A 17,603-nucleotide genomic window follows, 5' to 3' on the forward strand; every position below is an offset into this window, starting at 1 on the left:
AGTTTTTTTTTCGCTGGCGGACACCCCGCGACGCGGACGTGCGAATGCACGAATCTACGAGTGCGTGCGAGCGTGTATGTCACGCACGTGCGAGCGTGCAGTGTCCTCTTCCTCACGGCATCCACGCTACGCTACGTGGTCGATACTCTCCAGCACTGTGCGCCCACGTTCGCATGCCCCCGCATTTGCGTGCACCCTACAGCTCGCGTGGCATGGGACGTCTAGGGATGCTTTACGATACCTAGACAGTATCGCAATATCGATATTTGGCTCATAATTCTGATTATGTTGTATTATTTCATCGTAGTATCTTTAAATATTTACTTTGACGTTAAGAATAGAATATCAATCTGGATGTGGATTAATGTCAATACTTGATATAGCCGATATCGATTGAGAAAATATAAAAAATATGATGATTTTGTGAATCTCAAGCATCCCTAGATTCGTCTGGAGGCGCCATGACGCGAGGCGATACGGCAAACGACATGTAAATCTGCGATCGGACATCGCGCAATGCGCAATGAATCGCAAGAGTTCCTTACATTTTCGTAGTAAAGAGAGATTTCTGACGAATTTTTTTCAAGAATGGTATAAATATTGTCATTTCAATATAAAACGCGTTTATTAAATATACGGTAAAGTTTCTACACAGAGAGAGAATATCGAGTAAGTGGAAAAAGCTTCCAATAAACATCTGTTTGAAGTACTTTATTAAAATATATTTAATATTTCTGAAATCGTATTCAAAATTTATCTGTAATTAATTTTTTATCCTTTCGAAAATTCCCAAGAAAATTCAATAATCATTGGTTCAGTAAACATTAGAAATTTATATTCATGAAAAAGAAATAAATTACAAATGCCTATCATACTGAGAATCTCTGAATTTATAATTCTTTCATCATTTTTAATAAAGCATTTTTTCAGTCAATATTTTTCAGTCAATGCTTATAGGAATTTTTTCAATCACTTAACTTTCTCAATATATTGTAGAAATTTATTATATATATATATATATATATATATATATATATATGTTATATATACATAAATATGCACATGATAAAAAATATCTATATATTATAATGGTGATAAGATAGGAAGCATCTTTACCACATTCTTTTCCATTAATGCACATTTGATATAGAGAGAATATCCTATTTTTGAAATACTATAATCTAAGTTATTCTTGAGAGATATTATAACCCTTTATTTCCAATATAACGGAAATATGATAAATAGATTAGATCAATCGAAAAGAATAGTTTGCGACGCGAACATGTGTCCACCGGTGATTTTGAGAGTAACTCTTTACCAGTTTTCGAAAAATTTAATATGTGTGATACACACACATATCAGTTATCTTCGTTATTTTACTAGAGCGATCGCACGTGTTTCACCCACGCACATGTACAAAAAATGTAATAAAACTTCTTTTTTTTTAATCAAAATAATATATAAAATGTATTGCACACAATATTTCTTTATAACATGTTTTATATTTAATACTATTTGAAGAAATCTATATCTTCTTTGAAAATATTCTACAAAAATGTATCCGAGATACACTTTTAAGATGTGGCTTCGAATGAGAGGAAAGAATGTTACGAGCAACATTTTGAAATACGCAACTTTTTAAGAGAAACTCTTCCAAGAAACGCTGAGATTCGTCAAGCGAAGTGAATCTCTCCGCAGGGATTTTCCTTGAACGGACTTTTGAGAATGTTTGAAATTTTCAAGCAACAGCATGGTTTCTCCCACAGAGGTTCTTAGAGCGGATTACACAAAAATCTTGGAATTACCGATAAACTTTTCTGAAGTTAAAAATAACGCTAACTGAACTTTTAGGATCGCACAATCTTTACTTAATAAAATTTGTATCTTACAATTAGTACAAATGACGTGATCAGTGTAATAATTGATTGTCGCGAAGTGAAAGTATGATTGTAAAATATTGTGAGTAAAAGGATAAATATATGCGTTAATTCTCTTTCTAATGAATTTTTCGCATTTTTTTTTCACTACAGGGAATATAAGAATATTTACATTCAAAATTTCTAGTCTCGCGTTCGGATATGACGATATATAAATGGAATACAGCAAAAGGTAAACAATATTTTCCCATGCGTATTGAATTCGTGAATGATTGATGTTGACTCTTTATCATCCAAAAGTTACATGATGTTCGCAATATTTCCTTTACATGCGATCCTCTTTAATTGCTTGCCCAGCACCCAGATGAAAGGCACTACATTGGTAGTACACTTTGTATGAAATTAATCCTTTGGGAGGCAGTAGTTTCTCATTACGAAACCATCTTTTCAAAATTCTACTTTGAATGATATGGTAATCCCGCTAAATGAGAATATTATGGAGATGATTACAGTATAAAAACATTGTCGTCAAAGGATTTATATAAGAAAGATCGAGGAAAACATTTTGATCGAAGTCTCCCATCTCCCTTTCTTCTTAGCCGATTATCACAAACGCACGATCTGATGCTGCGTAGGTGGACACGTCAACAATTCTCCCACAAGTTCCAGTAGGCGTAATTATGCGCCAAAAAGACGAAAAAGAAGTAACGAGTAACACAATACGAAGTAACGAGATGCTTATAATGTAAGATTCTTTTATCATCAGACACATTATTAATCAAACATGGAACTTTCTTGGAATCATATCTTTGATAGACCATTCGACATTAAATAAAAAATTTGTAATATTAAAACAGAAATTTATAATATATAAAAATGTGTAATTTCAACACGTATCTTATTTTTTAAAATATTTATTCTTCAAAAAAAGAGAAAAAAATATTAAAAGAAATTCATATATTTTTTTCTAAAAAATAAATATATACATTCTAACATATTTTCTATAGAAAGCAGAAAGAAAGCGTGAAAAACGGCGAGAAATAAAATTATTAATTATTTTATTTTAATATAATAATCGACAAAGTTTCTATTTATTTCCTCTGGGAAACTTTTCATGTCACGTACAAATGTCTCGTTTTACATCCAAAGATTTCTCTCGAGGAACGATCGATCGCCCCGACTAGACGAAAGCTCGCATTAATCACTTGCCGAGAAGAACACTTGCCGTGCTTTCTTGCGGCGTGGGATGACTACGATTTTTGCGATCATTTTCCATTCCGATTGGCGATGTCTGCAACGGCGCCGGATGCATCGCGGACGACAACTGTGGTGGAATGCTAATTAATCAACACGATACGTCATGGCAGAACGATCTCCCGACACGCGTGGACGAGATGGGTAACTTCCTAATTTACATTTTACATGGGACTAACATGCACAATTTGCTAGCGCGAATCGAGACAGCTTTTGACGCGCCGCGACTGCAACGGGTAATGTTTCCATTCGATCTCAGTCAATACACAACAGACGCTCATAATGAAATTTTCGTGTTGTTTGGGAGCATGGAAATATTCATTGGCATTGCAACGCAATTGAGATATGCTTGAGCGATATTTTTAACGGGGACATTTTAATTAATTAGCGCGCAATATGCGACAAGAGGCATTCCTGATGCGTGAACATCAAGTGGAAGCAGCTATTCGCTTGAATTTATTGCAACCGTTTCTGATGAGAGAGAGAGTTATCGTAATACATTTAAAACTGAAGGGAAATAAGAGCCATTTTTAAACGGATAAAACTGAATGCTTTTGTTTATATAATAACATTTTTTAAAAGTCAGCTCGAAATACAATTAGCGTTATATCTTTAAAGAGAAATCACACATTCGTACACAATAAATTAATTTTGAATCATTTTCTAAATGTATCTAGAAATTTGTATTATTTAATAAATACTTATATTTTATAAATGTATTCTAGAAATATTTTTAAAAAAAAGATACTTTATAAAAAGTCTGAAAATCTGAATTTTTTACTACATTAAATGATACAAATTTTTCACTGCATTTTTAAGAGAGAAAGAATTTTTTTCAATATTTATTTTATATTAGTCATTATATCAATCATACAACAATCGGGAAAAATCTGTTTTTTAATTTTGCAAACTTTATATTTCTACTCATCAGTGGATAAATCTCAAGAGATAGCATTTTTTTATATTCCTACCAATCAATGGATGAATCTATCTCGACGAACGACGATCTCTTTTCCCATCGTTTTCCTCGGAAATGCAAAAAAGAAGACGACGTAAAGGAACGTCAAGACGTGCGATTACGCGTTAGTTGAGGTCAATGCAAAATAAGCCAACAAAAAGAATGCTATCAATGTCGCGCACAAATATTTACGCAACGCCGATTTGGCGGCATGCGCGCACATTTTCGACCCCCAGCTGGTGGCATCAACGTGCCGCTAACGAGGTACGAGACGTCGCGTCGCTCTGGAAGCGTCGCGGGTTGACGTCAATATTGAAATGCCGCGTCCTTCCCTCTTCTCTCCATCTCTGCCAACCTCCCGCCCTGTTCCTCCTCCCGGGGGTTTTGCGGCGCTCTACATCTGCCTGTTCCATTCAAAGCTCGAAACGAGCTAGCACCGATTTCGAAAGCAAGAGAGCGACGTTCAAGAGATGAGGGAACACCCTCGCTCGCGAAAGCGAAATTCGACCTCCTCCTTATAATCCGGACGGCAACCTTGAAGAAATTTAACCGCCTGCCAGCGATTTTCGAAGACGAGTTCGGATATAAGTTTGACGAGCATTTTCGCGAAATAGAAACTCCCTCGTAACGTAAACAAAACGGTGAAGTTTTGAGAGAAGCATATCTAGCTACAGAAAATCGCGTCCGTAATCCAGACAACAATGCTGAAGAGATTTCTCGAGAGATGTCTCAAAAGAGAGATGAAGAATTGACAAGCATACTTGTCTGAGCGAAACTCGCTGCTTGCGATTCCTTCAAGCTCGAAGAAATTTATTTGTTTACGAGAAGAAGTCTCATGTGAAGTTCGGAAACAAGATTTGACGTTTGCAATAACGAAAAGAGATGATTAATAACAACGAACGCTCCTGCGAGATCGAAATTTGAAAGTTGCAAATTTAAAGAATTTTCAACAAGTTGATCGATTCTTCTTATCTTCGTTTAATGAAGATTCATAAAGTTCTAGGAAAGCATGACAAAATTTCCAAGCAAAGTTTATTTACGTTAGAAACTGAAATTCTTTGAACTCGAACATCGATGTAATATTTCATATCGCATGTTATCAATATTATTATGTATCATGAAATAAGAATCATTAAAAAGAAAAGAGAGAGAGGGAGAAAAGCGAAATCGTCATTATGACATCATCAGCCACGTAAGAGGAAAGTCAGCGCCACTGATTATTCTCGGAATAATCAACTGTCTGATTTTAATTCTCGAGAATGATGCTGAGAAAGAAGAGATTAAAATTATACTTACAAAACATCATTTCATGATTTTATCGTGCGTTCGCAGAGTCGGCAAGAAAAAGAGACAGAAGCCTGGAGCAACGAGTGACGCGTCATGACGTCGACGGACACTTGTGGAAGGGACGGATAGGAGTGAAACACACGCTGAGAAATTCGAAGAGCAATCTCTCTTTTTCAGCGAGGGAAAAAAAGAATCAGATAGCGAGACAACCGGTGGACGGAGTTCGCGTCGCGACTAAGGCTCATGTGTAAGGGTCATCGTCGGACTAATGGTAGAGATATTCTCCTGAAAATGAAAATCACTTACCGGATGCTGCCAGGGCTATCGCCGCGACGAGCGTCCACGAGCGTCTCATGTTTACTCGCGGAGTACCCGAAGCGAGGCTGCTACTCCTCCTTCCTCGAGGATCACTTGGAACACCACCTCCACGTTGCCGATTTCCTCCACCTTCTTTTTCGCCACCGTTGTCGCCGTCGCAGCCGCCTCACCGCCGCTCGTCCTCGCACGTGGCTGCCGAATTGCGTCGAGCGAGAACGAACCTCGACCTGGACTCCTTGAAGGATCAGCTGTCCTCGGCGGTCCGCTCGGCGCGATAAAAACGGAGCGATCGTTCTGAATCCTCAGGGCTCGCCCGGCCGCATCTGCACCGGGCTCGCCAGGTGCATCGTCCTAGGTGCTCCGTCGAGGGCACGTGATCGCTTCCACGCAGCGATGTTCCGGTGCGGTAGTAGTCCGCTGCTATCCCGTACCGGATGATAAAATCCGTGCGCACTATGGTCCAGACGGTCCGCACCACGACGCGGCATCATCGGGCAGCGCGAACATCTCTTGGCGAGTTGGCTTCGCCCGCGGATCCCGTTTACCTTCTCGGGCTCCTCTCCAGTCTCGCGGTTGTCACCGATAACGATGATATCGGTCGCACGAATAACTCGATTAAGCTCCAATCTCGTCAACAGCAGCAGCTGGTCGTCGCGATCGCAACTGGTATCACGGGGGAGGCTGACTTGGCGGATTTCGATGTATGATTTCTATGTGTATGTGTGCATGTGCGTATGTATGCGTGTACGTACAAAACAGGCTCAGGGACGCATCCGCAGTCCGATCATGGATTCGTTCCGCTCGTCGAGCTTCCCGCGTTCGCTCGGTAGCTGCCGCAGCATCGGGTCAGGGTGAACGACAGGGATTCACCCTCGGTAATGTGGATCTCGGAACGCGCGCGATCGCCTAGATCGCGAGAACATCCCTCTGACTTTTCTCGTCCGTTATGGAGAGACGCGTGTAGCGCGGGCTGTCCTTCTAAATCTCGGTCGTGGGGCTATTCTAACACTCTCTCCCGGCAGGGGTACTTTGCCAGATGCGGCCTCGCCGGCGACCAACGCTGGACTAAGATTCATTTGGCTGCAACGCCGCGCGGTACTGCCGCTTCAGCCCGCTTTGGCGCTAGCTCTGTAGTAGCTAACCGCCACCGTTCACCACCTCCGGTGCTCTTCGTTGCTCGTGATATCTTTGTCATTTCTCTTTCTCTCTCTTTCTCCCTCTCTTTCTTCCTACCATTCTCTCCGTCTAGCCCGGCACGTACACCTGCCAGTCGCCGTGCGCGTCTCGATCCCTCTTCTCTTCTTCACCCCCGTATCATCATTCTATCTCGATCACCGATGCTGTTCGTCTCTCGCAGTCTTCCTCATCCCGCGCTCTCCGTTCTCTCCCTCTGTTTCTCTACCTCTTTTCCTCTCCAACTCGTTCTTGTTCTCGTCACATATATACCTTCTCCCCCTACAACTCCCTCAACGACTTCCTTTCTCTTCGTCCCACTGGCGCCTCGCCTCGCCTCGCATTCTCGCTCGCGTTCAACCCTCGGCGGCCCACATCCGCGCATCGTGGGGTGGCGTGGTACACCATGCGGTACGACCTGCCTCCCCTTTCTCCCCTCTCTTGTTCTCTCTCCTCCCGATCTCCTCCCGCATGATTCCTCGCTCTCCGACATCCCTCTTCCTCCCGGGGCTATAGTGCATCCCAACATCGTTGGAGGAGAGAGAATCGTTACTATGGCGATCAATATGATAGAACGGCGCATGCCTCGGTATCCTTATACTTGAACCCCTCGGCACCTCGCATTCTCTTTGCCGCGTCTCTCTCTCGCGTAGTTCCGCTCGTTCCATCATCGTCGCACATTATTATCCAGCCTCGTCATCTCGCACTTCATCTCGCCCTTTCTCATCTCGTCTTCGTCGCTCGGGGATCCACGTCCCCCGATGACGTCCCCCATATTTCCCGTTTTCTCGCGCATTTATCCCTCTTCGTCTTGGCGCGTACTGGAGGCCGCGTGCCAGACCGTGGGCGGCGTTGACTTAAGTCGGTTCAGTCAACAGAGGGCCGTATGCGGGAGGATACCGTCCGGCCTCTACGGTCCGGATCGACCCCCGGGATGTTCTCCTTTTCTCCTTTGAATGAAACAGAAGTAACGTTGAAATGAAACAACGTAAGCTGCAAACGTCAGATCTGTTCAGAATCGTAATCATCAATATTTTCATATCAGAGTAAAACGAGATAGAGTGATGTACTTCATTCGCAGAGGTAGTGTTTGTAAGAAAAATGGCTGAATTAACATTTTCTGAACGCAGGAGAAAAATAAAATTGACCACTTGGCGGAAGACGATGCATTATGTGTGTGCCAAGATGCGCGATATGCAACCGACCGCGTGATGCAGTTATAGCCATTGCAAAGCGCGCCAAAATACTATCTCAAATAAGAGTTTTTTTTAACTAAATAATATATAATAAATACATCACGGTATTATAACAGTGAGAGAAAATATAATTATAACATGCATTTTTTAATTTTTTTTAAAAACTGTTTTTCCCTGGATTTTAAGGAAAAAACACAGGACAATATTATAAATGTCGTCTACGCATTTTAAAGAGATAGTTTACATACTGGTCTCCGCGAAATATTTTAATCTTTATTTGCTCTGGTGATTCTTATGGAACAAGTAAAAAAATATCCAGGCGACAGAGAGAGAGAAGCTCTCGCTTTTTCTTCTAGTTAGAAAAAAGGGGTTGCTCGGACGAGGGTTAACGCTCCGATGGCCCGATTCTCCTTTGTACTGCCTTTTCTCCGTCTCGATGTTATGCTCGGCTTTTCCGCGTTGCGCGTCCCTCGCATACTCGCGTATCACGCGACAACGATGACGATGATCATGCCACGACGATACTCCGATGCATCGAATCGCATGGATCGTGGGATACGTGACCGCATTCCCTTCAATATGCGTTTGAAACAATCTTGCGCTTCCGCTTTTGATAAAGATTATCGTACAACAATTTTGATAAAGGCTATCATATAATAATTTGTAATTTAAATAGCAAATTTTCAAAGCAAATTTTTTCTTAAAGAACATTCGAGGAAAATTAATATTCATTGCAACTTTTAAAGATATTTAACATTAAATTAAAATTCCAAAAAAGGAAAAATCATTTTTTAAATTGGATGAACAATAAGGATTTTTAATCCTATCAAAAAAGTAATAGTTTGCGAACGAATTTTTCCTTAAGATTGTTTACTCAAAAATTATTTAACATTTTCATATGTGAAAGATGCTTAAAATTTAATACGATAAAAGCAAAGACTCCCTATGTAAATGCAACTATTATCGAATTGAGCATTATGTGATTGTCAGATGATAAAATATTGTCTGCGTAGAATTCGTTGGTAGAAATCCGATTCTATAATGCTTTGACGTTGATAACCCGTAAACACGTTGAGCGTACCGTATTTACACTTTGCATTACTGGCATTCAGAGTTTCGCCTCTGCGATTTCTACGCTGATAATAGTCGCGAGTTTATACACTCTGCTGGCGTCAAAGTTACAACGTTTCTCGGGCAGTTTTTGAACAGTTTCCGCCACGATGCTCCAACGTTCTTCGACATCTCCTCGCGTTTCCGCTTCTGATTGTCTGTTGCGTTTCCGCCTCAACGGTCCTTTACACTTTTCGATCCAAGTTATTTGACGCCGTCCAATCGCGAAGAATAACCAATGTGAGCTTGACGTCTCTTAGTTTGCGATCGACTGTAAAAAAACAACGTAACTTTTCCGCTTTTCAGTGCGACTCGCAGTTTTCTTGTTTCCGCTCCTGGCTGTATCTGGCGCCGAGTCGAATATTTTATGCGATTCAACTACGTGCATAGTGTCATAATTGTTACGTCTCAGTATTTACCATGATGTCGAGTTTTAAAAAATTTAGAGCGAATAATTTTATAAATATAGGATTTATCGTTAGTCAAAATAAATAGATAATAGACTGTCAGAGATACTTACTCCAATAATAAAAAAACAAAAACAAAGAAACATAATGAATTTTTATGAATTATTAAATATATTTTATATTTATTCATTCACGTTGTATATAATTAATTATGCTTTAATTAGTTATGCTTAATTATACAGAAAATATATATGTATTTTATCAAAAAGGAAAGAATAAGAATTATATAATTCTTAAGCAAAAGTTGTGAATACATGAATAAATACAAAAAATATATTAAACATATACTTTCAATATAATTATATGGTTTCTTTAATTTTTGCCAGTAAGTATAAGACAAATTAATCGATATGCAAAAATTAAAACTTGAAGTTTATACGATGTCAAAGTCCCTCGCTTTGAAAGTAGAATAAGTCAAATTTAAGTCAGACGAATCTAAATTAATAAAGTCGGAAAATTTTGGATGAAGTGTTTATACTTTTAACGATGAAAATAAGGAAGTAATAAATATTTTGCATTTTTCATATTACACAGAAATAATCCCACAGTATTTGAAAATAAAACAGCGTAACTTACAACGGCTATTGTACGTTCTTCCGATAAGTTACACGGTTCGGTGACGTCGTCGACCAACATTCCGTTGTTTCTTTGCCATCCCGTCTGTAAGCGATCGGCGATTATTGGCGCGACATTATTAATATTATCGATTAGTCGCTATTACCTGAGTATTATCCATTCCGTCCCGCTTGAGAGACATGAGAGACACGCGAGATCTGCATCGCGATCAGACGCTAATTAACCCGAATACCAAGGATTGAAGATTCTCGAACGCAGATATTGTATCTCGCGAATCACGTTGATTCTTTGCCGATTTATTATTTCTGTTCACGGTATAGATCATATTCGCGAAAATTTTAGCATACTTTTTAACCTTAGCAATTGTGCATTGGCGATAAAAGGCATTCAATTAAATCAATTAACGGACATGATTAAAAATTGGCGAAATTGGCGGTCACATTAATTACTCATAATTCTCTTCCTGCGCCGCGACTAAAAATTTATTTTATTCTTTGAACCGATAAATTAAAGTAACGGTCGTCAAACGATGTTCGATATTTCTTTCAATGAGATTAATATATAAATCTGCAAAAATTTGATTGAGATCTCTTTAGTGCTTGCCTCTATTAGAATTTAAATGAATGAAACATTTTACACGCGTTGTCGAATATTCGTGTATGTATTTTTATCGTAATCATATTTAATATATAAAAAATATGTCGTGTAAATTTAACGAGAGAATTATTACGTCGGATTTGCGTAAATTTCCATTGGTATTCCCGTAAATGAAAAGGCATCTTACATGCTTCGTAAATTCGAGAGTACAAGATTACCTGCAGACAGATGATAAATTACTGCACGTAGTCAACTTCTCGTGAACTACGAAGCGTGTAGGTTTGAAGGATTTACAGTAAGCGGATAAAGAGTTTCTCATTTGTTCCTTTTAACTGAATACCGTATTAAAAATATTAATTAGAAAGAAAGAGACAGACAATAAAAATTGTATTAAATATTCTAAATCTCTAAGTTTCAGATAATTAGAGATACTCGTTTGTGTAGGTATTTCAATCATGAATGTGATCGATTGTTTTAATTAACTCTGTATTTCACGGTATAACCAGTTTAATAAAAAGAGGTTTTCTTTCAATGTAAAAAAAGTAATAGATTATCTATTTTCCAATCTCAATTTCGATAAAATCAATAATTACATTCAAGGTAGATACGCTGGCGGAAAGAATGACGAAAGAGATGAAGCCACGGAAGAAGAGTCATTTATCATTTGAGGGGATTGCAAAGTTTTAAGAATCGCAAGTTTAATCAATCAAGACTATTTAATAATTGCTTGCTGACGTAGTCAGTAACTTGATGTTTTTTTTAATACTGAGGAGTTATCAAAGTTATATCACTGATTTTTCAAAACTTCACTAAACTTTATCACGTTTCTTCACAGGAATAACGCGTTCCCACATTGCCAATATAAACTATTAACAATATAACAATATAAACTATTACTTTTGATGTTATATTATCTGAAAATTTAACGGTGCGATTTTAATTGGCGCCACTGAGAGATTTTCTCCGCTTAAAGAATAAAGCGAGAATGTAACGTAGCAATCTCATTACTCGCCACTAATGCAGCTTCTTTCTTCTCTATTGCCGCCGCTATTTTGCCATCCCACCGATGACGAACTCCTCGATGCTAAATAAATAATCGGTCCTTTTCTTTGTCAGCGTTGGATTCGCGCGCAATTGTGCAAATAGTGGAAAGAGATTCGCGTTCACTTCGGCGCCGAGGTTCTATTTGCGCACCTGCACTCTCTTCCTACCTCCAAGTCCAATTAACGAAATTACCTCGCGCCCGCTACAAAGGATTTGTTTTAACAATCCATAGTACTATGCTCGCGACCAGAACTTGGCCGGAAGGAACTCCTATTTCCGCAATTACCCTTGATGCGCTTCAATTAATGGCACCTTTCGCTTTAAGAAAGACGCTAGCTCGGTGATGCAAACGCGGACGAATCCTTGTCAGAAGTTACAGGACTTATGGATGACCTATCACAGAATGACTGACCGATAATTAACGTGTATTTCCATGTCCGATGAAATTGAGCACTTGGACTTAAAATTTTGACCCAAAACAAGATTGGATGGTGTAATTTCCGTAAACGTCGACTCGACAATGGCTTATTTTGAAGTCAAGCGATTCTCTGGAAATCAGCTTCTTGTTTGATGCCGCGAGTGAGTTTCATGTTTGCATATTAATAAATCTTAAATTGAAGTCAGTGCCCAATTCCCTCTCAAGTCTCCCCTAACTTGCGCCGGAAAACGCCGGAAATCGGGTCACCGTCGGTTTTTACTTCATCCCGTCGATCGACTTACCGAAAGTACCAGTTCTCCCCGTTTTTCAGAAGTTTGAGACCGAACGTCGTAGCAAGGTGCCGCACTTAAAAGTCACTACCGAACGTCGTCGGAACGTTTTGTAGGCAGGCTTTAAGTAAAAAAGAAAGGGACGCGCACGTGGAATGTGGGTCAAGTCAGTGTAATTTAATAACGTCTGGTCTAAAAGGTTTCGCAACGGCTTTGACGGCTGTCGTCAACGTTAAATTCCGAGCGTTCAATGCCAATCTCATTGATGGTTATTATATACTATGGTTATTATATACTATCATGAAACAATGAAAACTCATAAATTTAGATACGCATATATCAGCTAAAATTATATTAATTACGGTATCTCAGCAAAATTCCAAAAGTTTATCTCACTATTGTATTTATCATGCAAATTTCAATCGACAGTTCCCGATATTGAATTTAATTAAAACGATCTATTATATATGAAATAAAGCAAAATTTTAACAGTGTACATGTTTATAAGCTTTTACGGCCTACGCATAAAATTGTGTACATTTATAGCATTATTAATGCAATATATTCTCTAGTCTCTCGTATCCTACCGTCCAATAAACACTAATTATTGTGCAATTAATTATTGTGAGATAAAGTTGATCGCTATTCGTTATTAATAAATAATTAATAGATATGTTGTAGATTCTTACGGCGTAAACATTGCGACAGTAAACATGTAAGAAGAATTGCGTAAGATTTTATGCATTATCGGGCATCAACGAGCTGTCAGTAATTAATCCATCAAGCGGAATAATGATACACAAGGCGAATATCAAATTCATCGAGCAACGTTCGTGTTGAACAATATTCAAGCTTAATTAGCGTACATTTACATGGTTACTATTTAGCATTTCAATGATGCAATCTCGCATGTAACTGCAATAACATATGCATCTAGAAAGCGTCAAAATCTCAGGAAATTTAAAATAAATCTTAGAAAATTGAGATAACGTTATGTAACAATTATTTACTACAGAATCATAATTTACTATATAATTTTAAATATTTTTAATATATTTTTAATATATTTTTAATATTTTTAACATATTTTTAATATATTTTTAATATATTTTTAATATTTGCTGTTTTTTTAAATTTAACTTTCAAAAGAATTAAAACTAATATTTTTAATTAATTTTAAATGCATAAAAGCTTTAGCGAAATTTCGGTCATCATGATAAGATTAAAGCAAATGTCAACTTTTATTATAAACTAATCGCGAACGATGCTTGGAACGATTCTTTATCATTTGAATAGGGTCGAAGAATTATCCGAAATTTATGGAACCAGTGGAAACATTTATTATGCGATACGATACGTGTTAGCATTTATCAGCAAAGTAATGGGGCAAGGACTCGTATTTTTGACATCAATAATCCCCTTGTATGGTGTATATATGCAAGTGTCAGCCGTATCGAAAACGATATCATCTTCCATAAGTAAGCACGAGACATATAACTTGGAAAACTTGCGATGTTCGTTAACGTGAGAAATTTGATCGTGCTTCGTTATATCGAATAATTATATCAAAGTCATCAGTTGGCCAACCATAGATGACCCTGTCTAAAAGTTTGTCCCTGACATATTCGCTACTATATCTATTTTTATCCTCTTTTTGCAAATCGTACTTATAATTAATTATTTCTGTGATAACTTTAATAATTAATTACTTAGATAGAAATGTTATAAATAAAATAATTATTGAGATTGATTATAGACTATGTGTGTAATTTGTAATTAAAATTGTAAGATATAAGATTATTAATGTTCTTTTCTTAAATAAAATCTATCGCATCTTCTTGATTTTCACACAAACAAATAGAAGATAAGGTATGTGCAGGTGTATCAGAATTATCTAGCTTGTTATTTCAACGTCATCTCTATTTTACGGTATTTCGTAAATATACTCAAAAATGGAAATATTGACAGAGAAAAAGAGAGAGTCATAAAATTTAAAGATGTTACGAACAATATCTCTATTTCCTCTGTCCATTTTCTTGATACTCTCACAGTTATCGCGTTTCACAAATAAACGAACTTCAACGAAATAACAGAGTTAAAAAGCAGTAAAACAATAAAAAAGAAAAAAGAAAGATAAATTGCTTATATTTCTTATTTTTTTACAGTACAGCTGTAAAATCTTGAAATTGGAGAGATATAATTGCAAACGTTTTTTTCTTTAATTCGTTACACATATTAAAAATGTAATATTGTCTCACAGATAATTGATAGTTCTAAAACAATGAAAGAAATTATAAAATTATAGTACAGCTGTAAAATCTTGAAATTGGAGAGATACAATTGCAAAAGTTTTTTTCTTTAATTCGTTACACATATTAAAAATGTAATATTGTCTCACAGATAATTGATAGTTCTAAAACAATGAAAGAAATTATAAAATTATAGTACAACTGTAAAATCTTGAAATTGGAAAGATATAAATGCAAACGTTTTTTTCTTTAATTCGTTACACATATTAAAAATGTAATATTGTCTCACAGATAATTAACAATTCTAAAACAATGAAAAAAATTATAAAACTATAGTACAGCTGTGTAAAATCTTGAAATTGGAGAGATACAATTGCAAATGTTTTTTTCTTTAATTGGTTACATATATTAAAAATGTAATATTGTCTCACAGATAATTGATAGCTCTAACACAATGAAAGAAATTATAAATGATCCAAAATAAATTTCGAGTAAATTATTTAAATAAATTATATATATAAATGCCTAAAACTGAAGGCAAAACGAGATAGTTGCGATGATAGATGACATCGACACATGCTTTCGTGGTTCATTTAAGAACATTCAGTCTTGTCTTTCATCACGCTTCACTGAGAGAAGTATTATTATACATGACTCTCTCAGGATGACGACCAAGAACCCGGCAAGGTTGATAATGCACGGCTTTGAATTACGATGGGTTATAAAAATTTGGAGTCGACGGACTCTTATTTGGCGACAGAGGACGTCGATATGGAAATTCGATAATATATCCTTCCAGATATTTTGCACGCCCGCGATAAAAGTTGTAAAACTTCCGGCACTTCTCTTAAGACCTGAACTTCATAACCGAGATGAAATCTGATACTTTATACGATTCGGGATCGTGCTTAAGAACGCGATAGTTAGTTACCGGTAAAAGGAGGCGTAAGCATTCGATTTATTGAGCGGCAAACTTTCTTGGCAAATTTAAACACGATAATTCCTTCTGATACTAACCCGATTATAAAGTACAACTAATGTGTAGCACATTGCGATGTTCAAATTTCAGATTACGAAGGTATTATATATTTTGCATTTTTAAATTCCCATTATAATAAAAATATACGTTATAAAGAGAGATGTTAAATTACGATTATTTACAAGTCGTCGAATCGTATGCAAGCAAACAAATTTATCAACGAAATTATTTTGCCTCTTTTCTGAAGTATAATCTACTCTACAAAATATTGCACGGGTACTTGTTCGTAGCACTTCTACGTTATTTTACACACTTTGTAAAGCCAGCTGGTAATTAAAAATTATTGCACGGGGACGAGAGTTGCAGCTCGTCCCTAAAGTAAGATTTGGTGTTCAGGCCACGGTGTGCGATATATCAATATGTAAATTAAGTCATTTATTAACTGTCCTTGCCCGCTACATAGGGCACTTATTTATGTGTGCCATAATTATTCTCTAATTAGCCTTCAGTTATTCTGTAATTTGCGTTAATGAAAGCTGCAGTTATCCGTTATAAACTCGTTGCTTACCGATTAGCCGGAACATGCCTAGATGCATCCCTTGGAGATGCGAGCCACAGTACAGCGCAGTGGTCCTTGTATGCAGAATTCGTGAGAAAATAGTGAACATCTTCGCGTGACTGTGGGTGTATGGTACGTAGTTCCTGCATCCAACAATTTATCGCAAATTATTAACTCTGACCTTGGCAAAATGTATCTCATTAAGTACATTTCTGTTTTTCGTTGCTCATAATATTTATAATTTCTTATTTGCAATATAAAATTATGTTAAAATATTTTAAATTATATAAAAAATACATTAAATTCCACGCGATTTGTTACATATTCTCTTTTTAACTCATTGTAATTAATTTTGATAAAAAAATACAATATTCAATGTAATTAGTTTTTATAAAAAAAAGTGCAATATATCCTAAAAAGATTGCAAAGATTACAAATAAAATTATTATTATATTTGCAAGTTCACAGGCATATCTTTTCTTTTATATTTTTAATTGTAATATATAATCTCAAGATAAATCTGTGTATGTTACATTATATCTGTTACATAACTGTTATATCTATTATATAACTGTTACATTAAAAACAGCTGCGTGCACTTTGGCGCAATTTATATAGAAAAATAAAATATTTTGCTTGCAATATAATATATACGAGAAAAAAAAATGGACGTGGTATACAAGGACTTCGAATGCCCTTTGTTTTGTCGTCTGAGCCTAATATTACATTTGTCGTACGACAAATTTTTTAAGCACATTGATTGGCTGCGTTTCTAAAGATTCAAAAAATTATTATTCCGCAGCCAATCAACGTGCTTAAAAAGTTTGTCGTATGACAAATGTAATATTAGGCTAATCGAGTGAAGTTAACATTTAGAAAGAGAGCGAGAATAGAGGGGCTCGTTTCCTCTCTCTTTCTTTTTGTTTCTTTGTTAATTCATCTACGCAGAAAAAGACAAAGAACAGAAGAGTTAGATTATCTGTCTCTTTCTATATGTTGGCTTCACCTTTTTGATCATATGCGTCCAAAGCCAACATATAGAAAGAAACAGATAATCTAACCCTTCCGTTCTTTGTCTCTTTCTGCACAAATTACAAAAAAAAAAATCAAAAGGAAAAGGAAATGAGCCTCTCTATTCACTTTCTAGATATTAGCTTTACTCAATTAAACAGTAAAACAAAGAGAGTCGATGGAAAAAAACAATTTTAACACTGATATGTAAGTGATATGTAAGTGATACGCATATCATGT

General features: G+C 36.7%; 1 protein-coding gene across 5 annotated transcripts in view; it reads right to left on the bottom strand.

The window, feature by feature from the left end:
* Window positions 1–17,603, bottom strand: part of Nachra7 (nicotinic acetylcholine receptor alpha7 subunit) — a 195,488-nt gene that overhangs the window by 177,657 nt on the left and 228 nt on the right. For 2 of the 5 annotated variants that reach the window (XM_083104945.1, XM_083104949.1), the window contains exons 2-3: window positions 16,362–16,495; window positions 5,683–7,817 (exon numbers count right to left, since the gene is read on the bottom strand). In XM_083104945.1, the coding sequence (XP_082961071.1) occupies window positions 5,683–5,731 (49 nt within the window). In that variant the 5' untranslated portion in view covers window positions 5,732–7,817; window positions 16,362–16,495. Of the gene's footprint in view, window positions 1–5,682; window positions 7,818–8,311; window positions 8,671–9,144; window positions 9,445–10,216; window positions 10,303–12,577; window positions 12,659–16,361; window positions 16,496–16,904; window positions 16,989–17,603 lie in introns of those variants that run through there. The other 3 variants (XM_083104947.1, XM_083104946.1, XM_083104948.1) reach the window with 3 other exon arrangements.

Source organism: Camponotus vicinus, unplaced genomic scaffold (assembly GCF_025532165.1).
Source record: "Camponotus vicinus isolate PSW18456_S1 unplaced genomic scaffold, iyCamVici1.0 SCAF_7, whole genome shotgun sequence".
Classification (NCBI taxonomy): Eukaryota; Metazoa; Arthropoda; class Insecta; order Hymenoptera; family Formicidae; genus Camponotus; species Camponotus vicinus.